This window comes from Gymnoscopelus microlampas (assembly GCF_963454915.1).
Source record: "Gymnoscopelus microlampas genome assembly, chromosome: 11".
Taxonomy (NCBI): domain Eukaryota; kingdom Metazoa; phylum Chordata; class Actinopteri; order Myctophiformes; family Myctophidae; genus Gymnoscopelus; species Gymnoscopelus microlampas.
The window spans coordinates 39,788,399-39,813,612 of NC_139948.1; the positions used below are offsets into that span (position 1 = coordinate 39,788,399).

Below are 25,214 nucleotides of genomic sequence, written 5' to 3' on the forward strand. Positions count from 1 at the left end.
ATGGATTCGGTGTACATAATTGTGGTCATGGTGAGGATGCTGGTGTCGTCTGCTCAGGTAAGAGTGGATGCTATGTCACTCATCTCAAATGTTGATATAAAAATTGCATAAAAAGGTGCAACACTATTTCTTTCTTTTTCTCTCTTTCTGACCAGGTCCAGTGGTGAGGCTAGTAGGTGGTGGACGGTGCTCTGGCAGGGTGGAGGTCTATCATAGTGGTCAGTGGGGGACGGTGTGCGACGACCACTGGGGCATGAATGATGCCACGGTGGTTTGTAGAGAGCTGGGTTGTGGGAGAGTTGCATCCACTCTAACAAAGTATGGAGAAGGCATTGGTACGATCTGGATGGATAATGTTAATTGTTCTGGTACTGAATGCTCTGTGACTCTATGCTCACATCCAGGATTTGGGACACACAAGTGTCTCCATTCAAAGGATGTTGGTGTTGTTTGTTCAGGTAAGATATGTAAAATGTATAAGAAATGATCTAGTTAAGATTGCATCACTTTTGATAGAACCTGGATGAATATTTGATTCCAATTCACTGAACAAGATCATGATTGCAGTTCCTCCAAACAGTGATCTGAAGCAGCAGTCGCTCAATGTGAGATGTTTTTTTCTGCAGTACAAACATCTACTGGACCATCTACTGGACCATCTCCTAGATTGTCTGCATCCAATTCAGTTCTTTCAGCAGAAGAGCAGTTGATCCTCACCTGCTCAGTTTCACCCCAGCTCTGTACACCTCTTCATGTGAATTTTTACAAGGATGGATTCTCCATTGGACGTCACACCTATTTAGAATCCCAACAGACCATGTTAACACTGTCCAATGTTAACTCTTCCGACCAGGGAAATTATACTTGTCGATTCTCAACTCGCAGCACCACAAGCCCCTACAGCAGCCCAGTATACATCTTTGTTGGTGAGTCTTCATAGACAAATATGATTAATGGAACTACATGTACCATTAATCATACTTCTAGTCATATTTCTTCCATGTCAGTATTATCCTATTATATGTTTGGCCTTTGGCAGAGATTATAGGGAAATAAAAACGATTGTAGAAAATGTATACCATGTTTTTTAACCACGCCACGTGAACCCCAGCATGCATTCTGGTGGGAACATTCGCACAAAATAAATAGCCAATCTACAAGCGCACAACATCCCGTTGTGAGCTTGCAGATCGGCTATTTTTGGCAAAGAGGTTTGGTGTAGAAAGAAAGAGGGTTTAAGTGGTTACTGTAAATGATCTGTCAAACAACCACTTGTGTCCAAGTGACATAACATCCCAGAATGTAGGCTTGAGAGAGAGAGAGAGAGAGAGAGAGAGAGAGAGAGAGAGAGAGAGGAGAGAGAGAGAGAGAGAGAGAGAGAGAGAGAGAGAGAGAGAGAGAGAGAGAGAGAGAGAGAGAGAGAGAGAGAGAGAGAGAGAGAGAGAGAGAGAGAGAGAGAGGCGCCTCTAAAAGTGTACAATGCTAATAATTACCCATTCATGTCCTATTATTTTCAGTGAATCTCCCAAAGCCCAATATCTCAGGTGAATCCTGTCAGTGAGGTTACCTGGGGTAAACACAGTTGACATCACCTGTTCCATCTCAACTCAGCATTTGGGAGGAACCTTCACTTTGCAGCAGATCTCTGGTTCCTTTAGAAAGAACCAAACCACCAGTGACTCGTCATATACCTTCAACATCCCTAATGTGGACTTTGTTCATGAGGGGTCATACCAATGTCAGTACGAAAAAACTGTTTCAAGTAGACGCTTCAACTCTCCTCAAAGTGACCGTGTTACCTTCTATTGTTACAGGTGAGGTATTAACTATTGCATTATTTACATTATTTTAAATAAGAATGTAGTGACATAATACTAAAGTTATTGCGTTGCAGTAATGGTCAGGGCAGGGCAATTTCAGGGACTGGTCTGGACCAATATGCAGGGTTATGTTGATGCTACTCATACACTGTTGGCTGGGCCTGGTATCAAACCCAGAATGACTCAAAGTAGAGCACTCTACCAACCAAGCTACCCAGACACACAGTCTGGGAGAATGTTCACTTCCGCTTTTTGCTTATAGTCTCTTGCATTACTCAAGCCAGTTATACCACAATATAAAACTCATCTACATCTTCAGTTGACATTATCAAGGACTATACGTAAGTTAAGTATTTAGTACATTTGACCAATTGAAATGTTGCTCATCTGTGTGATCACCATGGGGTGATGTCACTACAACTGAAATTTAGTTAAATTAGAGAGAGAGAGAGAGAGAGAGAGAGAGAGAGAGAGAGAGAGAGAGAGAGAGAGAGAGAGAGAGAGAGAGAGAGAGAGAGAGAGAGAGAGAGAGAGAGAGAGAGAGAGAGAGAGAGAGAGAGAAGAGAGAGAGAGAGAGAGAGAGAGAGAGAGAGAGAGAGAGACCCTGTGTGCTCTGATGCTTTCCCACCTACAGTGTCTGTTTTCCTGTTACATACTGTACCTTCACATGCAGGTCATTTGTTTTGGTTGATAGAAGCTGCCCAGATCAGATTAGTTGGGTCTTCTCTGTGCTCTGGAAGAGTGGAGATCTATTACAACAACAGCTGGGGAACAGTCTGTGATGACTCCTGGGACCTGAACGATGCTGAGGTGGTTTGTAGAGAGCTGAACTGTGGGACGGCACAGAGTGCTCCTGGAAGTGCGCATTTTGGACAGGGGAAGGATCCAATTTTAATGACTGACGTTGTCTGTTCAGGAAGTGAAATGTCTCTAACTCAGTGCCAACACAATGGATTCGGTGTACGTAATTGTGGTCATGGTAAGGATGCAGGTGTCGTCTGTTCAGGTAAGAGTGGATGCCATGTCACTCATCTCAAATGTTGATATCAAATTGCATAAAAAGGTGCAACACTATTTCTTTCTTTTTCTCTCTTTCTGACCAGGTCCAGTGGTGAGGCTAGTAGGTGGTGGACGGTGCTTTGGCAGGGTGGAGGTCTATCATAGTGGTCAGTGGGGGACGGTGTGCGACGACCACTGGGGCATGAATGATGCCACGGTGGTTTGTAGAGAGCTGGGTTGTGGGAGAGTTACATCCACTCTAACAAAGTATGGAGAAGGCATTGGTACGATCTGGATGGATGATGTTGCTTGTTCTGGTACTGAATGCTCTGTGACTCAGTGCTCACAACAGGATTGGGACACACAACTGTGGCCTTTCAGAAGAATGTTGGTGTTGTTTGTTCAGGTATGTAAAATGTATAAGAAATTATCTAGTTGAGATTGCATCACTTTTGATAGAACCTGGATGAATATTTGATTCCAATTCACTGAACAAGTGGAGTTCAATGTTCACAAAAGCAATAACACAGTAATTCATGATTGCAGTTCCTCCAAACAGTGATCTGAAGCAGCAGTCGCTCAATGTGAGATGTTTTTTTTTCTGCAGGACAAACATCTACTGGACAAAATCTACTGGACCATCTCCTAGATTGTCTGCATCCAATTCCAGTTCTTTCAGCAGAAGAGCAGTTGATCCTCACCTGCTCAGTTTCACCCCAGCTCTGTACACCTCTTTATGTGCATTTCTACAAGGATGGATCTTCCATTGGACGTCACAACTATATAAAATCCCAGCAGACCATGTTAACACTGTCCAATGTTAACTCTTCCGACCAGGGAAATTATACTTGTCGATACTCAACTCACAGCACCACAAGCCCCTACAGCAGCCCAGTATACATCTTTGTTGGTGAGTCAAGAGTTTCTATGGGACCTGAGACAAATATGATTCATGGAACTACATGTTCCATTAATCATAGTTTAGTCATATGTATTCCATGTCATTATTATCCTATTATATGTTTGGCCTTTGACAGAGATTATAGGGAAATAAAAACAATTGTAGAAAATTGATACCATGTTTTTTAACCACGCCACGTGAACCCAGCATGCATTCTGGTGGGAACATTCGCACAAAATAAATAGCCAATCTACAAGCGCACAACATGTCCCGTTGTGAGCTTGCAGATCGACTATTTTGGCAAAGAGGTTTGGTGTAGAAAGAATGGAGGGTTTAAGTGGTTACTGTAAATGATCTGTCAAACTACCACTTGTGTCCAAGTGACATAACATCAGAGAGAGAGAGAGAGAGAGAGAGAGAGAGAGAGAGAGAGAGAGAGAGAGAGAGAGAGAGAGAGAGAGAGAGAGAGAGAGAGAGAGAGAGAGAGAGAGAGAGAGAGAGAGAGAGAGAGAGAGAGAGAGAGAGAGAGAGAGAGAGAGAGAGAGAGAGAGAGAGAGAGAGAGAGAGAGAGAGAGAGAGAGAGAGAGAGAGAGAGAGAGAGAGAGAGAGAGAGAGAGAGAGAGAGAGAGCGCGCGCGCGCCTGTGTGCTCTGATGCTTTCCCACCTACAGTGTCTGTTTTCCTGTACATACCTTCACATGCAGGTCAATATTGACTCTAAATATATATATTTATATAGACAAAAGAAAACGTTAATGAAATTCTAAATGTTAATGATTTGTTTTGGTTGATAGAAGCTGCCCAGATCAGATTAGTTGGGTCTTCTTCTCTGTGCTCTGGAAGAGTGGAGATCTATCACAACAACAGCTGGGGAACAGTCTGTGATGACTCCTGGGACCTGAATGATGCTGAGGTGGTTTGCAGAGAGTTGAACTGTGGGACGGCACAGAGTGCTCCTAAAAGGGCACATTTTGGACAGGGGAACGATCCAATTTTAATGACTGACGTTGTCTGTTCAGGAAGTGAAATGTCTCTAACTGAATGCCCACACAGGGGATTTGGTGTACATAATTGTGGTCATGGTGAGGATGCTGGTGTCGTCTGCTCAGGTAAGAGTGGATGTCATGTCACTCATCTCAAATGTTGATATAAAAATTCACAAAGGTGCAACACTATTTCTTTATTTTTTTCTCTTTCTGACCAGGTCCAGTGGTGAGGCTAGTAGGTGGTGGACGGTGCTTTGGCAGGGTGGAGGTCTATCATAGTGGTCAGTGGGGGACGGTGTGCGACGACGACTGGGGCATGAATGATGCCACGGTGGTTTGTAGAGAGCTGGGTTGTGGGAGAGTTGCATCCGCTCTAACAAAGTATGGAGAAGGCATTGGTAAGATCTGGATGGATAATGTTAATTGTTCTGGTACTGAATGCTCTGTGACTCAGTGCTCACATCGAGGATTTGGAACACACAACTGTGGCCATTCAGAAGATGTTGGTGTTGTTTGTTCAGGTAAGATATGTAAAATGTATAAGAAATTATCTAGTTGAGATTGCATCACTTTTGATAGAACCTGGATGAATATTTGATTCCAATTCACTGAACAAGTGGAGTTCAATGTTCACAAAAGCAGTAACAGTAATTCATGATTGCAGTTCCTCCAAACAGTGATCTGAAGCAGCAGTCACTCAATGTGAGATGTTTTTTTTCTGCAGTACAAACATCTACTGGACAAAAATCTACTGTACCATCTCCTAGATTGTCTGCATCCAATTCAGTTCTTTCAGCAGCAGAGCAGTTGATCCTCACCTGCTCAGTTTCACCCCAGCTCTGTACACCTTTTGTGAATTTTTACAAGGATGGATCTTCCATTGGACGTCACACCTATTTAGAATCCCAGCAGACCATGTTAACACTGTCCAATGTTAACTCTTCCGAACAGGGAAATTATACTTGTCGATACTCAACTCACAGCACCACAAGCCCCTACAGCAGCCCAGTATACATCTTTGTTGGTGAGTCAAGAGTTTTTATGGGACCTGAGCCAAAGATCATGGTAGAAACTCTACAAACCTAACCATGGTTGAGGAGCCAGCTTCATAGACAAATATGATTCATGGAACATCCATTAATCATATTTTAGTCATATTTCTTCCATGTCATTATTATCCTATTATATGTTTGGCCTTTGGCAGAGATTATAGGGAAATAAAAACGATTGTCGAAAATGGATACCATGTTTTTTAACCACGCCACGTGAACCCCAGCAGGCATTCTGGTGGGAACATTCGCACAAAATAATTAGCCAATCTACAAGCGCACAACATGTCCCGTTGTGAGCTTGCAGATCGGCTATTTTTGGCAAAGAGGTTTGGTGTAGAAGGAATAGAGGGTTTAAGTGGTTACTGTAAATGATCTGTCAAACTACCACTTGTCCAAGTGACATAACATCCAGAATGTAGGCTTGACTGGCTGCTTTTATAAAAGATACAAACTACAAATATACATGATTGTCAAACCAGGCATTTGTAAAAACCTGACAAATAACATAATATACAACAATTATTAAAACGCTTCATTCTTTTACATTCATATGCTACTATTAGAGTGAGATTTCTCTAAAAGTGTACAATTACCCATTCATGTCCTATTATTTTCAGTGAATCTCCCAAAGCCCAATATCTCAGTGAATCCTGTCAGTGAGGTTACCTGGGGTAACACAGTAGACATCACCTGTTCCATCTCAACTCAGCATTTGGGTGGAACCTTCACTTTGCAGCAGATCTCCGGTTCATATAGAAAGAACCAAACCACCAGTGGCTCGTCATATACCTTCAACATCAACACAACACAACATGTGGACTTTGTTCACACAAGGTCATACCAATGTCAGTATGAAACAACTGTTTCAAATAGACGCTTCAAATCTCCTCAAAGTGATATAATTGTTACAGGTGAGGAATAATTAACTATTACATTAATTGTCTCTGCCAGGCCGAAAGGCATGGCGAGAGAGTATGTTTTACCCCCCGTCCGTCCGTCCGTCCGTCGGTGTGTCTGTCTGTGAACAGATAATCTCCGGCACCGTTAACCTGGCCGCTGCAAAACTGTGCACACACACTCCCTGGATGCCAAAGCCGAACCTCTGCCCCAAACTTTTCAGATTGGCCTGTTATAGCGCCACCAGGAGGCCGATTTGTGTAAAACACATTGTCGGATATCACTCCTACAGATTTTGTCCAAACCTTACGCAAATCGGTACACAGTATCTCTATAGTCATATGATCAACACAGATCTGTCAGATTTTCTATATTCTATCCTGATTGGCTAAGATTGGCTTCCAAAGTTTGCAGGATTGGTTCGTTTTGAACAAAATGCTTCAAATCATCAACGCAGCGTGCGATTGCAGTGAAATTTTGCGCACACCTTCCCACTAGGCCGAGGAAGAAATGCCACCCTTTTCGCATTGCCCTGTTATAGCACCTCTAGCAGGTCTAATTTAGCAAAACACATTTTTGGAACAAATTGCCTCAAATCATGAATGTGTCCCATTGAAAGGCCTAAGAAGAAATGGCACCCTTTTCACATTGGCCTATTATAGCGCCACCAGGAGGCCACAATAACCTACCTGACCTGGCGGAGACCTGTGCTCCAAGGAGCACTTTTTCTAGTTACATTATTATTTTTTTAAAGATATTTTTGGGGGATTTTTCTGCCTTTATTTATAGGATAGTAGGCTGACAGGAAATGGGGAGGGAGATGGGGGGTGACACTCAGCAAAGGTCGTCAGGATCGGGAGTCAAGCCCGCGACGCGCTGTTAAGCTGGATTAACAGCATATGTGGTATGCGCCTGGACCACTGGGCCAGCAGGCGCCCCTAAATTACATCATTGTCTCCGCCAGGCCGAAAGGCATGGCGAGAGAGTATGTTTTACCCCCTGTCCGTCCGTCCGTCCGTCCGTCCGTCCGTCCGTCCGTCCGTGTGTGTCATTCTGTCATCTGTCTGTGTACTGCTAATCTCCGGCACCGTTGGCTTTCTCGCAGCGAAAATGTGCACACACACTCCCTTGATGCCAGAGCAGAACCTCTGCCACAAATTATTCACATGGGCCTGTTATAGCGCCACCAGGAGGCCGATTTGTGCAAAACACATTTCTTGACAGTATTCCTACAGATTTTGTCCAAACATCACGCAAATCGGTACACAGTATCTCTATTGTCATAAAACGAAACATTTCTTTCAGATTTTTCATATTTCATCCTGATTGGCTAAAATTGCTTTCCAAAGTTTGCAGGAGTACTCCGTTTTGAACAAAATGCCTCAAATCATGACACAGCATGCAATTTCTGTGGAATTTTGCACGCATATTCGCACTAGGCCGAGGAAGAAATGCCACTTGAAATGTTTTAAATCGGCCTTATGGTGGCGCTATAACTTGCCGATTGGTGTTTTTACCTATAACTGCACCGATCTGTGTAAAACTTGCACACTCTCTAGAGAACAAGGAAAAACCTTTGCCCTGCATTATTCACATTTGCCTTTATAGCGCCACCAGTCTTATGTAAAACACATTTTTGGATATTAAGCCTTCAGATTTTATCAAAATTTCACGCAAATCGGTACACTTGATCTCTATAGTCATGTGATCAAGACGGATCTGTTTGATTTTTCATATTCCATCCTGATTGGCTAAAATTGACATCTAAAGTTTGCAGGTGGGACCCGTTTTGAACAAAATGGCGCAAATCATGAACGCTGCGTACGATTGCGGTGAAACTTTACACGCACATTCGCACTACGTTAAGGAACAAATGCCACCCTTTTAACATTGCCCTATTATAGTGCCACCAGGAGGCCAATTTTTGCAACCTTTTTCTTTTTTATATTACTCCTACAAATTCTGTCCAAACATCATGCAAATCATTACACATTATCTCTATTGTCAAGTGATCAAGATGGTTCCGTCCGATTTTTTTATATTCCATCCTGATTGCCGAATTCCCAACATTGCTGGCCCATAATAACCTACCTGATCTGGCGGAGACCTGTGCTCCGAGGAGCACTTTTTCTAGTTTTAACAATAAATGTCATGTAACTTTAAAATAATACAATGTTAATAAATAAATACAAATGATGCTGACATCCATGCTGGTGTTGTCTGTTCAGGTAAGACTGGATGTCATGTCACTTTTCTCAAATGTTGATATAAAAATTCACAAAGGTGCAACACTATTTCTTTCCTTTTCTCTCTTTCTGACCAGGTCCAGTGGTGAGGCTAGTAGGTGGTGGACGGTGCTCTGGCAGGGTGGAGGTCTATCATAGTGGTCAGTGGGGGACGGTGTGCGACGACGAGTGGGACATCAATGATGCTGTGGTGGTTTGTAGAGAGCTGGGTTGTGAGAGAGTTACAACCACTCTAACAAAGTATGGAGAAGGCATTGGTAAGATCTGGATGGATGATGTTAATTGTTCTGGTAATGAAAGCTCTGTGACTCTATGCTCTCATCGAGGATTTGGAACACACAACTGTGGCCATTCAGAAGATGTTGGTGTTGTTTGTTCAGGTAAGATATGTAAAATGTATTAGAAACTATCTAGTTGAGATTGCATCACTTTTGATAGAACCTGAATGAATATATTTGATTCCAATTCACTGAACAAGTGGAGTTCAATGCTCACAAAAGCAGTAACACAGTAATTCATGATTGCAGTTCCTCCAAACAGTGATCTGAAGCAGCAGTCGCTCAATGTGAGATGCAGTCGCTCAATGCGTTTTTGTCTTACCCATTCATGTCCTATTTTTTATTTTCAGTGAATCTCCCAAAGCCCAATATTTCAGTGAATCCTGTCAGTGAGGTTACCTGGGGTAACACAGTAGACATCACCTGTTCCATCTCAACTGAGCATTTGGGTGGAACCTTCACTTTGCAGAAGACCTCTGGTTCCTTTAGAAAGAACCAAACAACCAGTGGCTCGTCATATACCTTCAACATCCCTAATGTGGACTTTGTTCACGAAGGGTCGTACCAATGTCAGTATGAAACAACTGTTTCAAGTAGACGCTTCAACTCTCCTCAAAGTGACCGTGTTACCTTCTATGTTACAGGTGAGAAATAACTATGACATGAATTACATTATTTTAACAATTAATGTCATGTGACTTTAAAATAATACAATATTAATAAATAAATAAAAAATATTTCCCCTCCATTTACTATTTTCAGTGAATCTCCCAAAGCCCAGCATCTCTGTGAATCCTGTCAGTGAGGTTACCTGGGGTAACACAGTAGACATCACCTGTTCCATCTTAATTCAGCATTCGGGTGGAACCTTCACTTTGCAGCAGACCTCTGGTTCATTTAGAAAGAACCAAACCACCAATGACTCGTCATGTACCTTCAACATCCCTAATGTGGACTTTGATCATGAGGGGTCATACCAATGTCAGTACGAAACAACTTCTTTAAGTAGACACTTCAACTCTCCTCAAAGTGACCCTGTTGAATTCTCTGTTACAGGTGAGAAATAACTGACATTAATTACATTATTTTAACAATTAATGTCATGTGACTTTAAAATAATACAATGTTAATAAATAAATACAAATGATTTCCCCTCCATTTATTATTTTCAGTGAATCTCCCAAAGCCCAGCATTTCCGTGAATCCTGTCAGTAAGGTTACCTGGGGTAACACAGTTGACATCACCTGTTCCGTCTCAACTCAGCATTTGGGTGGAACCTTCACTTTGCAGCAGATCTCTGGTTCCTTTAGAAAGAACCAAACCACCAGTGGCTCGTCATATACCTTCAACATCCCTAATGTGGACTTTGTTCATGAAGGGTCATACCAATGTCAGTATGAAACAGCTGTTTCAAGTAGACGCTTCAAATCTCCTCAAAGTGACCGTGTTACCTTCTATGTTACAGGTGAGGAATAACTATGTCATTAATTACATTATTTTAACAATTAATGTCATGTGACTTTAAAACAATACAATGTTGATAAATAAATACAAATTATTTCCCCTCCATTTACTATTTTCAGTGAATCTCCCAAAGCCCAGCATCTCTGTGAATCCTGTCAGTGAGGTTACCTGGGGTAACACGGTTGACGTCACTTGTTCCCTCTCAACTGAGTATTTAGGAGGAACGTTCACTTTGCAGCAGACCTCTGGTTCATTTAGAAAGAACCAAACCACCAGTGGCTCGTCATATACCTTCAACATCCCTGATGTCGACTTTGTTCATGAGGGGTCATACCAATGTCAGTACGAAACAACTGTTTCAAGTAGACACTTCAAATCTCCTCAAAGTGACCCTGTTAGGTTCTCTGTTACAGGTGAGGAAACAACTATCAAATTCATTCAAATATTTTTAATATGTAATCACATCATTTCCAAACATTCAGAAGCTCTACGGCATCTCAACACTTGAATGAACACTAAACAGACAAGCAAACCATGCTGCACTCGCCAAAGTCCGGTGTCTGTTGGAATAAAAATCTTCTGTTTTCTAACCCTACCAACTCTCTTAGAGCTGCTTAAAATGTACAAAATGTATAAAAAAAAATTTGCACTCACTCACTGGTAGACCAACTTCTATCAATAGTCTGAAGCAGTGGTTCTCAAACTTTTTCATGTCAAGGACCCCCAAATTGACACTTATTAGCCCGCGGACCCCCATTTCAAAAGATATGCCAGGGACCCCCATAAGAGAAGATTTTTTACGGCTCTAGCAGTGATTCTCAACCATTTTAATTTCAAGGACCCCCAGTTTGACATGCACTAGGGCTACGGACCCCCATTTAATGGCATTTCTATCACTTGGACCGCAATTTATATTGTAAAATCTATGTCAATTTAACTCTGAGAGTGTACAAATGGAACCAAATGCACCCGTTAGGGTCCATTTGGTTCCATTTGTACACTCAAAGAGTTACAGATCCATAAGGTTCCATTTGGTGCCTAATCTATCATTTAGCTGGGGACCCCCTGGAACTCCCTCAAGGACCCCTGGGGGTCCCCGGACCCCACTTTGAGAACCAATGGTCTGAAGAATACATTGACATTCACAACTATAAATGAGTGAAATATGTTTCTGTGTGAGCAGTGAGGCTGCCGCAGGCCAACATCTCCCTGACGACGTCACTCACAGAGCTGGTCTGGGGTCCTGGGCGTTCGGAGGTCACCAGGGGTTACAGCTTCTCCATCACCTGCTCCGTTCTCCCCCAGTACCCTGGAGGCTCCTTCTACCTCAACTTCTCTGGCTCCAACAGCAATATCAAGCAGCAGTCAGCAGTCAGCCACTCTGCCTCTTTCCAGTTCCCTGCGGCAGAGTATGAACACCAGGGCAACTACAGCTGTGTCTATGAAGTCACCGTATCCACACGCACGTTCACTTCTAACTTCTCAGAGCTGCTCACCGTCTCACTCAACTGTAAGAGACTAATTCATGTAAAGGGTCAAGAAATATACACATATTCACATACTGTAGATCCAGTGTTATAAAGTAACTAAGTACATTTACTCAAGTAGGCCTACTATACTTAAGTAGGCAAATATTGTACTTTTACTCCACTACAATTATTTGAAAACTTTAGTTACTTTGCAGATATGAATTATTACATTATAAAACACACATTAACCACTTTAGCCCTATTTTATACCTAGGCTATTTGAAAATAGCCGACCTACAAGCTCACGTTGTGAGCTTGTAGATCTGCTATTTTCAAATATTTTAGTACTTTTACTTTTGGTACTTTAAGTACATTTTGATACCAATACTTTTGTACTTTTACTCAAGTAAATTTTGAATTCCAGACTTGTAACACAGTACTTCTACATTGCAGTATTGATACTTTTACTTAAGTAAAACATTTGAGTACTTTTCCCACCACTGTGTAGATCTCTGTTCACTTCTTTCTTTCTTTCTTTCTTTACTCCCACCCTTCCTTCCAGCCTCTCCAATCCCTCTGCTAGTGGGAGGGACTGTAGGAGGTGTGCTCCTGCTCTTAATGCCTCTGCTGATTGGTCTCTGTTTGATGTGCAGGAAGAGACACAGACAGCCTACGACCAAGACTGATGACACAGCTAGTGAGTAATTCAAAGTGTTATTCTCGTCATCTAATAGGGGGCAGCGGTCTGATAGAGCTCGATGGTTGACTCAAACAGTTCGTAAGGATCAAGCCACACAGTGTCACCCTGTGGCTCTCTGCTGCAAACCCACAACCCACTGGTACAGGGCAGTGGTGGAAAACGTACTCAAATTCTTTACTTAAGTAAAAGTATCAATACTGCAATGTAGAAGTATCAATACTGCAATGTAGAAGTATTCTGTTTCAAGTAAAAGTCCGGAATTCAAAATGTACTTGAGTGAAAGTACAAAACTATTGGTATCAAAATGTACTTAAAGTACCAAAAGTAGCAAGCGACGCATTCTGAGCTTGTAGACCTGCTATTTTCAAATGGCCGAAATGTATACAGGCCTGAAGTGGCTAATGTACGTTTTGTAATAATAATCAAAATCTACAAAGTAACTAACATTAAGTAGAAGTAAAGGTACTGAAAATTGGAAATAGTAAAGTAAAAAGTACCTCACATTTTAGCCGCTTCATCCATTTATACGTTGGCTATGTGCCTGCGTAGTCGGCCGAGCGCTCGCCTTTGTAGCCTACCGGTGTTTGCATGAGATCAAGCTGATATAGCGTACTGTATGTCACCAACACTGACATACATTATGTATGTGTGCATTTCTTAAGTTGTGATGAACGCCTACAACACATTGAGCAGAGCCAATGATGAAGAAGTCAACGGCAATGCAGAGGCCTTCACCTGTCACAGAGGCAGCGATGATGACAGAGATGACTTTGAGAACGGGTCAGTATCCTGCAGGTTATGAAATTAACCACAGTTGAAGAACACATCTTTATTGTCTCCGCCAGGCCGAAGGCATGGCGAGAGAGTATGTTTTACCCTCCATCCGTCCGTGTGTCCGTGTGTCCGTCCTTCTGTCTGCGACCAGCTAATCTCCGCCACCGTTGGCCCGGTCGCTGTGAAACTGCACACACACACCCCTTGGATGCCACAGCAGAACCTCTGCCCCACATTTTTCAGATCAGCCTGTCATAGCGCCACCATGAGGCCGACTTTTGCAAAACACATTTTTTGCTATTACTCCTACAGATTTTGTCCAAAAAACACGCAAATCGGTACACAGTATCTCTATAGTCATGTGATCAACACGGATCTGTCTGATTCTCCATATTCCATCCTGATTGGCTAAAATTGGCTTCCAAAGTTTGCAGGATTGGCTCATTTTGAACAATATGCCTCAAATCATGAACGCAGCATGCGATTTCCATGAAATTTTCCACAGAGATTCCCACTTGGCCCAGGAAGAAATGCCATCCTTTTCACATTGGCCTGTTATAGCGCCACCAGCAGGTCTAATTTAGCAAACCACATTTTTGGAACAAAATGCCTCAAATCATGAATGCAGTGTCCGATTGTCGTGCAAGGCCTAAGAAGAAATGCCACCCTTTTCACATTGGCCTATTATAGCGCCACCAGGAGGCCACAATAATCTACCTGACATGGCGGAGACTTGTGCTCCGAGGAGCACTTTTTCTAGTTTTCTATCAATTGCACACCCCATGAAGCCTTGAATTCATGGATTCTTTTAATTTGCCAATAATTTGATTCCCGTCTCCTGCCGGCTAATGTATCCTTTGGTAGGAGACACAAAGTAGATTCTTTGTGTCTCCTACCGGAAATACACCCGGTGGAAAAACAGGCATCAAACTATTGGCTTAGGAATGCGACAAAAATCGAATTGGGTGAACTACTCCTTTAACCTGAGTGAAAAAGGGACTCTAGTGCACTACCACTGATAATAATAATAATCATCACCATCGTCATCATCATCATTGCACATGAGTTATCATCTTTTCTTTTTGAAGTTCTAATTGGTTTTAATGGAGGCTAAATGTGTTCCCATCTCCTGTGCGGTTCATTAACTTATATATTACACTGAACTCATGGTCTCCCTTGTCGATCTCAGAGAATGCATGGCAGCCAGCAACATGCACAAACACGTCTGCAACCCTGGTGCGGTAGAGGAAGAGGAGGAGAATGATGTACCCCGAGAGCAGCACCAAGGAACACCTCAACCCTGGAAGGAGAGTAGTGGAGGGTCAGAGTGATGAAGATGAAGACAACATCTATGCTGACTATGGTGCCGGTGGCTAGTAGGTAAAGACCATGGTCATCATCAGTTACTTTAAATACATTCATGTCAGTTCAGAATTCAGTTTATTTAGTTGGTTCAAATGTGTGATACATTGATTTCATTACAGAATCAAAGAAGTACCATACACATGTTTGTTATTTTGAGTTATGCCAGGAGAGGGATCTCCTCTGGTAGAACTTTACAGTTAGTTCAGGATTGTATATTTTGAAACATTATGCTAAAAAGAAAATGTTGAACTGTCCCTAATTACAATGAGCTAATGAAACTGTGAAATATTTGAGAGCTGGCCAAAATAGGTTATAGGCCTAATGAGGCCCATTTTTGTGTTGACTGTCAACTGCAAACTTCAACTCACCATCCCAATAGTTTGACTCTGCATGAGACCCCATAATTCCATTTCAATGTGTATTAGGGTGAAAACTTGTAGAATAAGATCTGAATTGGAGGATGACACTGCACAACTTAAGATATATTTGTGTTGTGCTTTTATGTCAAAAGATTGTGTGACCGCACGCATGTCACTGCTCTCCAAAAATACAGTACAGGGGGCCCTCTTGTGACCGAAAAGGGAATCTTAAATGTCTCTTTCTTGTTTTAATTTCTACACAAACAAAAGTATATGTTGTTAACACCCATGATATATAACATCATGCGTGTTACTGTTGATTATGTTTTATAAAAAGGTTAAGATGCTATATTATTGTGTTTATTATTACAATAAACTGTGGCTTGAACTCTAATTTTGAATTCATTGTGTTATGGTGCCTTCCATTATACACTTTTGAAAGTTTGCCCAAAATAGGGATGCCAGAGTTCATGTGGAAGGTCTACCCACTGAGTCCATATTTATTGCACAGAAAAATGTACAAAAAATGTATATCGAACCGCATACTTCTTTATGACCCACGCTGACTCCAAAATTGGCGAGTGGCTGAGACGGTGTCTAATTAGGAAAAAAAAGCTGTTTATTTTTTTCATGCATTTAAATCTGATTGACCAATAAAAGGATTCAAGTCCAGCGCTTCCTATAGGAGATTAGATATAGGCAGCTGCCTAGGGCGCCATCCCAAGGGGCGTGGCAAAATTGCGATCAGAAAAAACAATGATTTCACATCATTTGCCGATCACATCACTGTTTGGGTCAATTAACCTTGTTGGAATAGGCAACCTGACTATAGTTCGTAAGCTATACAGGCTACAACCTGGGAATGTCTGAAGGGGCGGTTCGCCCAGGGCACCATAACGGCTAGAACCGGCCCTGTGCAAGGGAGCCTTAAGTCTGTAGCCATGCTGCAGTGGGACTACCCTGTGGATCTGCCCTGGAACCCTGTGGAGGTTTTATTTAATTTATTGACAGCCATGTAATACACTCAAAACTTCAAACTTCAGTGAATGTTGCAAACGCTAACATTGTGTCAAAAGTACTGACTAATAAGTAACGTCTTCAGCAATGCCTCGCAACGCATACTGTGCCTCCATCTGGGCAAACCAAGTTGCTGGCAGTTTGAGGGAAACGGTGGCATGTTTGCAAAGCGCCATCTCTGGATATATCCAGGCTCCAGCAGATGAACATCGAGGTCAACAACATAGGAATCACAGGAATGATTGCAACTTCTCTCTTTGACTACGCAAGCGTGAGCGTGATCACTCCCCAGCTACACACACCAAAGACTCGTTTATTGGAAGTACATCATTATTTTTAAATGGACTTGTTTTTTTCTATTTTCCCTTTTCCTTCACATTCTCATAAAGTAAATCCAAAATACACTCGCTCATTAGCTATGCAAACAAATACCATTTCATTAGCAGGAGTTTATGGGTGAAAAAACGTTTCTCACTTCCTCAAGTGACAAGAGTATACAGTACATAACATCCACATGAGCTATTGCACTGAGCTGTGTGAGAATGAAACTAGCAGTAGGCAGTATAGGCCCAAGACACAAAGCCACACAAACTACTTTTATGGTGTGTTTGCATGTCATATTAGCTTGAGGATGTCATGCTGAAAAAAATATGTTGGGAACCACTGTGAGCATGTGCAGTCAGTGAAAAATGTCCAACAACAAACAGGAAGGACATCATTCCATATTATACATTTAATTTCTCATCCTTGGAATTTGTTTAGTCGTTGCAGTTTAAGACACTAATTAATACAATCTTATTGTGGATTTTCTCCCAGTTTAGAACGGTAGAAACAAGATTGTACCTTCTATACCTTGTTCATAATCAGTTTGATCCGACTACTTTTGACCCATACTGTCCATTGTTTGTAATTGATGATCAATGATTATAAACTAAATAACTATAGAGAATGTACAGTAAATGGAAGAGAACTGAATGTCAATAAAGAGGAAGTCTCAGTTCATGGTTTCCTGCACATAGAGCTCACCACATCTTCCTAATTCAGTCTTCAACTCCACTGGAGACTGACAGAGAAGACTATCAGTCTCTCCACCATGGGATTCATAATATGGAGAGAAATCCTGTACTTGAACATGAGTGAGTGCCTGGTTTTATTATTCCATCAACTGATGTTTCCTGTGCAATCATTAATATATTGAAAATAACTTTCTTTCTTTATTGAAAATAATTTTCTTTATTGAAAATGATTAAGCAATTGTTGGTTGCTGGCTTGTCGTTGATTCTGTCTTGTGTTTTTTTTTTGTGTATACATACGTGTATATATGTGTCTTGTAATGTGCACGTAATTGTCAAAAATCTATAAAGATATTGAAAGAGAAAATAACGGTACAGGTGTGTTTTCCCCATTTACAGATTCTTAAAGTTTCTATTTGAATCTTGGTGAAGTGAGAAGTATTGTAGCAAAATAAGTGATTTAAGTATTATGATAATATAGTAGCTGGTACTGACTTGAGGGCATCATTGTATGTATGAATATTAAGCCAACTGGTTTTCTGCTGTTAGATGGATCCCAGAAATACATTGTGACATTGATATGTCAGTGAATGACTACACTGGTCGTGCTTGGGAACACAATGCTTACGTTACATACACACAAACAATGATACATACAACAGTAATATATTAAATGAGTTAATGTTAAATGAGTTGTGTTAAGGGCCGGCTGGGCCGCCCACACATCGAAAATGATAATTAAAACTACAACTGCAAATATGTCCGCACCACAACTATAACAAGTGGTGAACGATATCGTTGGGGTCACTGTCAGAGCGATTTGGGTTGACACATCACCCAAGTTCAACATCATTATCATTCATCAGTGTGGCTGCTCACATCGTTATCCTTATCTATCATTCTTGGTGTGGACAGCCCTAACCCAGCCCTACTGTGTATGTACAGTATGTAAACACATTTTGTTAAAACTAAAAATCTATAAATGTATTTTTAGACAGTAAGAAATGTGTTCAATCTGCTGTGTGTTATATTTTAGACTGTGTACTGTTATGCTGTCCTCTACATTGTACTGTGCTGCACCATTAAGTAGGACATGGTCTGACTCTGAGCAGCCGTTGAGGCCTTTGCCCTGTTCAGTAGTCACATACTGTAGTTTCACCATGTAACCATGCAGTCTCTCCAAATAGATTAAGTTACAGTTTGTAAAATATGTTAATGTTAACACTCATTAAGCTTAAAGAAGTGAATTGCTTCATCACAGAATTAACTGGATTCATGTTTACTATATGAATTATGAATTTTCAATATACTGTATATGAGTGATAAACTTACATTTCTAAATATTGTAGAATTGAATTACAGAGGATAATTGGGCTCATTTTGTGTCAGGCCTTGTGGTGATTTCCTCATAGCCATGACTTCAGGAATTTCATTGTGTGAAAAGAGGAAGATGACAGAAGTTGCACTGAAACGAAAGATTGAATGAAAGAGATAAGGAGAGTATCACTTCAGTTGTCAAATCCTTGAATAGAATAGATATTTAGCCTCCTTCATAGTTATACTATCAAGAATACTATCAATGGAAGCATACAGTAGGTGGCCAGTGACTTTCACCAGTTTTACTTTCAAAACCTTTGCATCATGCATGTCACACAAACAGAATGCGATGTGTTTTGTTGATATAGTATGTTTTTTTTTCATATAGAGTCCTATCCACAAATCCACCATTTAACTTCCACAATCCACATTATGAAAACCATTGGTGTTATGTGCCGCATTCTGATTGTGTGACATGCATGATGCAAAGGTTTTGAAAGTGAAACTGGTCAAAGTCACTGGCCACCTACTGTATACAGTAGTGTGGTGCCATGCCTGCAGTTAAATGTATTTAAAAAAGATCAACGTATTTATGAACGTTATTGTCTTCAAACACAGTTAAACTTAAGGAAATACTGTGTGGGCTGGATAGGAGTGGAGGGCTAGCTCAACTATAATGGAATTTATGCAATCTTCTCTCTTCATGTTAATTATGCTAATAGTCTAACTTGTCCTTTGAACAACCAAGCTGAATTGTCATGTCATAGATGAAGTGTGTGTGTGTGTGTGTGTGTGTGTGTGTGTGTGTGTGTGTGTGTGTGTGTGTGTGTGTGTGTGTGTGTGTGTGTGTGTGTGCGTGCACAATATATTTCCTTTATAAGCAGTTATAATAAGCAGTTATGTTCCTTAGTAACTGTAAATACTGTGTGAGGCTGTTCTTTCTTTTTTTGAGAATGCACTACATCATCTGTATGTTTTATCCACATTAATGCTACACACTGGCATTGTCACTTGCCTCTCATTGTCACACGTTTTAGATACATAGCTCATGTACTTCCTCATTAGTTTAATGTCAAGATAAAAGGGCCTTTGCTGGCTTTGCCCTGCAAACCACAACCACAAAGAGTAAAGGCCTGAAAAAAAGACTAAAAAGTCAAAACAGACAAGACAAAAAGTTTTATCTGTTGCATTCTTTGCGAACGCGGAAGGAGGCGCGGCGAAGCCGCGACTCCGCCCAAGTGGAGCCTACTACTATGTAACTCGGCTCGGCTTGTGTGTCTGTCTGTGTGCAGTATGTGTGCAGCCGCGCCCCCATGTGACTCACGCTCTCATTGGCTCGTGCCCCCATGTGACTCAAAACTCCGTGACTGAAATATAGCAGCTGCACTACCTGTGTCCAGCCGCTAGAGTGCGCCAGAGTTCACTACTACAGTGTGGCTGAAATATAGAACTGCGTTCGCTTCCAGCGTTCGCGCTTCTTACTTGTGTTACTTACTACTGTTACTGAGCTGTTAGTAAGAAGATTTTAAAAATGTAAAAACTACAATATCAATCGCAAATTTGTGCTTTATTGTCCCATTGTAATCATTGTGATTGTCATTTTCTATCAATGTTTTTTCTATGAATGTATTATGCCACTGCTGATATGTGATATGATGACAGGATAAAAAACAACAACATGAAAGTTACTCAAAATGTTCTATTTTTCCACCTACAGTGTCTGTTATCCTTTACATACCTTCACATGCAGGTAAGCATCTTCTCTGAAAAATAAATATATTTTGAAAACAAGAAAAAGTTAATTACATACATTCTTTAATGTGGAATTTTCTTTTTGACTGGCAGAAGGTGTCCAGATCAGATTAGTTGGATCTAATTCTTCTCGGTGCTCTGGAAGAGTGGAGATCTATCACAACAACAGCTGGGGAACAGTCTGTGATGACTACTGGGACCTGAATGATACTGATGTGGTTTGCAGAGAGCTGAGCTGTGGGAGGCCACAGAGTGCTCCTCGAAATGCCCATTTTGGCCAAGGGGACGGTCCAATCTGGATGGATAATGTGCGCTGTTCAGGAGAAGAAACGTCTCTAACTGAGTGCACACACCGAGGATTTGGTGTACACGACTGTAACCACAAGGAGGATGCTGGTGTCGTCTGTTCAGGTAATAGTGAATGCCGTGTTCCTCATCTTAAATAACTATGTTTGTATCAAAACATCACAAAGACTCTTTCTTTTCTTTTCTTTTCTTTTCTTTTCTTTTCTTTTCTTTCTGACCAGGTCCCTGGGTGAGGCTAGTAGATGGTGGACGGTGCTCTGGCAGGGTGGAGGTCTATCATAGTGGTCAGTGGGGGACAGTGTGTGATGACTACTGGGACATGAACGATGCTGAGGTGGTTTGCAGAGAGCTAGGTTGTGGGACAGCTTCAAGCATTAAAAAGTATGGGAAAGGCACTGGTAAGATCTGGTTGGTTAATGTTGCTTGTTCTGGTACTGAATGTTCTCTGACTCAGTGCTCCCATCCAGGATTTGGGATAAATAAGTGTGGCCATTCAGGAGATGTTGGTGTTGTTTGTTCAGGTAAGATTTGAAAATTAATTATATATTTTTCTGGTTAAGATAACATTACTTTAAATACAGTAGAACCTGTGTGAATATGTTATTCTGAGATGCAATGGAGTAGTGAAGTCGTAATTTCACAAATTTAGCAACACTTAATTCATCATTGCAGTTCCTCCTCCAAACAGTGATCCGATGCAGCAATTGCTCAAAGACACACAATTTTCAAATGCTTTGACATAACAGTCTGAACTGTATTAAATGCTGAAAATACGTAGAAAGCAGTTGTCCCACCTCCCCACTTATGTTTCGCCTTTGCAGTCCTGCTAGAAACCAAATTAGTTGAAGCCCATCTAACTTCCTGCTTAGCAGAAAGGAAAATTCAAAAATATAAAATGAAAGACTCAGCATTTGAGGATTGTGGAAGAGTTGTCTGGCTTGAGAGACTACATGGGCATAAAGATATGTTTTCTTCTGCAGGACAAACATCTGCTAGACCTAGACTGTCTGCATCCCAGTCAACACTTTCACCAGGAGAGCAGTTGATCCTCACTTGCTCAGCTCCGCGTTGTGGACTTCTTAATGTGACTTTTTACCAAGATGGATCTTCCATTGGACATCAGACTTTTTTAGAATCCCAACAGACCAGTGTTGGGGAGTTAATACTGTCGAACGTTGACTCTACTCACAGTTATACTTGTCAATACTCAACTCAGAGCACCATCACCCACAGCAGTTCCCACAGCAGCCCAGTAAACACCATTTTTGGTAAGTAGGGAGCTTTTATGAAACCAGAGATCATGAATTTAGTAGAAACGTTACTGCTCACATGGACAAACTTGTCCAGAGAGAGAGTTAGGGCGTCATTGTATTTGTATTTATAATGCACTTTACATTTGAACAAATCTCAAAGTGCTACAATAAACATTTATTGCAATACCTGAGTGAACACTAAAAAGACAAGCAAACCATCATGTAGTTGCACATTTTCTATTTGGAGTGAAACCTCTAAATGCTGCACGTGCCAAAGTCCTACATGTATGTCGGTTGATAAACTGTATAACTTCCATCTTTTAACCTTACCTCCTCTATACTGCTGCTTGAAAATGTATACAAATTCACACCCTTAACAACTGGTACAACAATTGAGTAGTCTGAAGAAAACATACCAAAACATAAAAATGTACAACTAGCTAAAGACATGTCTTAGATTTCCAGTATAAATGTGTGAAATCATGTTTCTGTGTGTCCAGTGAGGCTGCCGATGCCCAGCATCTCGCTGACGTCTCAAGATGCAGGGCTGTTCTGGGCTTCTGATGGTTCAGAGGTCACCAGGGGTTACAGCTTCTCCATCACCTGCTCCATTGAAGCCCAGTATCCTGGAGGCATCTTCTACCTCACCTTCTCTGGCTCCAACATGACTGACATGAAGGCAGCGGTCAACCACTTTGCCTCTTTCCAGTTCCCTGCAGCAGAGTATGAACACCAGGGCAACTACAACTGTGTCTATGAAGTCACCGTCTCCTCACGGAACTTCACTTCTAACAGCTCAGAGCTGCTCAACGTCTCAGTCAGCAGTAAGAGATTAATTTATGTAAAATATCAGGAAATACACACATCTTAAAACTAGATCTCTGCTCACATATTTCTCGTTGGTTTGTTTGTTTATTTGTTTATTTGTTTGTTCCTTCCAGCCTCTCCAATCCCTCTGCTAGTGGGCGGGACTATAGGAGGTGTCCTCCTGCTCTTACTGCTGCTGATTGGTCTCTGTCTGATGTGGAGGCGGAGTCACAGAAGGCCCGCCTCAAGGCCCGAGGTCAAGACTGATCACACAGCCTGTGAGTAATCATCTTCATCTTGATACATCAACATGGTGGTCCATTGATTTACAACTCCAGTCCTCTTGTCACTGATTACTGCTGGTTTTCATTATAGTCATCTAATGGGGACTGTGCCTGATATAGAGCCAGATAGTTGATTCAAACACAGTTCAAGATGAAGCCACACAGAGTTTATCATCACAACTTAACCAAACACGATGCTCATCAGTCCTGATAGTAATCCACTTCTTTGTGGATGTGATTGTACTGATTGTACTGTAGCCTTTTCTTTGCTGTTTGAGAAACTCTATGAATATATCAACCGCTCTCATTCCATCTGGTGCGTCAACCCTGTTACAGTGTTCAACTTGTTGCCTCTGAACCTGTTACTGCTCAACCCTGTTACCTCTCAACCAGTAAAATGTATTCCCAGGTGAGATGAACGCCTACAACACAGTGGGCAGAGCCGATGATGATGATGAAGATGATGAAGAAGACTACATCAGTCCAGATGTCTCCACCTGTGACCATGGCAATGATGATGACAGTGATGACTATGAGAACGTGTCAGTACAGTGAGTGTTCATGAGGTCTTTAGTTGGTTTTATCCCATCTCTTTTGCTGTTCATTAACTATATACTGAACTCATGTTTTCTCTTGTCGATCTCAGAGACTACAAGGGAGCCAGCAACATGCACAAACACGTCTACAACCCTGGTGAGGACGAGGAAGAGGAGAATGATGATGATGATGATGACAGCGATGACTATGAGAATGGGTCAGTACACTGAGTGTAGGAGCCAAATATGTGGTTGGACTAACTCTAATTTAATTGTTATTTACTGTGTGGACACCGGGTGTGTCTGTTTTAATGTCAGGTGTTTGACCTGGAAGGGCAAAGAGTCTTTGACCGCTGTGGCATGAATGTTTGTTTGTAATGCTGCAAAGTGTGTGTTTGATGAAACGGGAAAATCAAATGTTATCATATTTATGCTGATGTATGGGTTTGGGGCTATAATATATATAGGCCATTATTTAACTTTTTTTTAAACTTTATTTTACTTTTTTGGCAACGTTGGCATCGGAAATTCTGCAGATGATGTGTCCCATTTTTTTTTTATCCCACGATTTTACAACCTCTAATTTTTACACCCAGTGCCAATTGTCTATGTAATCCTGGGCACTAGTACTACCTTCCCTCTGCCAACCTAGGGAGGCCAGGGCCGAGCTCATGCCTCCTTCAATGCATGAGAGCCAACTGACCTTCTTGTCACCTGACAGGGGAGAGTTTCCCTGGTTGGACGTAACCAGTTCCTTTCCCCTCCATCAGGCGCCCTGGCCCGGGAGGCAGTATAGTGACCAGGATTACTGCATGTTTTTGTGAGGGTACCTACCCTAGGGAACACGGGGAGAACATGCAAACTCCACACAGAGAGGCCCTTTTCCCAACCCCACCTAGGGTATGGGCACTGATGACGTGTCCCAATGTTTAACCACTTTCAACCGGGTGTCCCAATTTTGGGCAAAATTCTAGTGTTTTTTATTTATTTATTTAGGTCTCATCTTTTCATTTAAAGCTTAAAGTTGGTTTCAATGGAGGCTAAATGTGTTCCCACCTCCTTGTGCGGTTCATTAACTTACAAATATTACATTGAACTCATGTCTTCTCTTGTCGGCCTCAGAGACTACAAGGAAGAGGAAGAGGAGGAGAATGATGCAATCTATGCCAATACAGGCATGTACCCTGCGAGCAGCACCAAAGAACACTTCAACCCTGGAAGGAGAGTAGTGGAGGGTCAGAGTGATGAAGATGAGCAAGACAACATCTATACTAACTATGATGTCTAATATAAGACCATGTTCAACATCAACTTCATTAGATTCATGTCGGTTCAGAATTCAGTTTGACTCTGAGTTTTATTTTGGAATCAAGTAGGCACGTTTTTAGCAAAAGTTGTGTTATATTGATTTAATTTGATGAATAGAATATAAGCCTACATGACATGCTTGTTATTAATTATTAAGCCTGTGATAGGTTTTGTAGCAATTTGTAGTATTAGACCTACATTTTCAAGCATGTTTTAATCATCCATTCTTTACGTTACTTAAATATTTCCAAATATTAATTATTTTAACATGGGGAAAGAAATCAATTTAACATCAAGGTGCCCACTCTTCC

At 41.4% G+C, this 25,214-nt stretch overlaps 1 protein-coding gene across 1 annotated transcript; it reads left to right on the forward strand.

Moving 5' to 3' along the window:
• On the forward strand, positions 1-25,214 carry LOC311054755 (scavenger receptor cysteine-rich domain-containing protein DMBT1-like; the record flags this gene model as incomplete). The annotated part of the gene is made up of 23 exons (XM_084070760.1): positions 1-57; positions 405-458; positions 1,815-1,819; positions 2,561-2,679; positions 2,924-3,103; positions 4,514-4,828; positions 4,924-5,226; positions 8,978-9,112; positions 9,736-9,822; positions 11,827-12,153; positions 12,675-12,809; positions 13,475-13,592; positions 14,776-14,907; positions 17,372-17,463; positions 20,375-20,407; positions 20,503-20,820; positions 20,937-21,236; positions 21,696-21,983; positions 22,469-22,792; positions 22,910-23,053; positions 23,469-23,610; positions 23,706-23,813; positions 24,718-25,214. The coding sequence occupies 23 exons, from the start codon at positions 1-3 to the stop codon at positions 24,881-24,883; spliced, it is 3,882 nt and encodes a 1,293-aa protein (XP_083926886.1). The 3' UTR covers positions 24,884-25,214.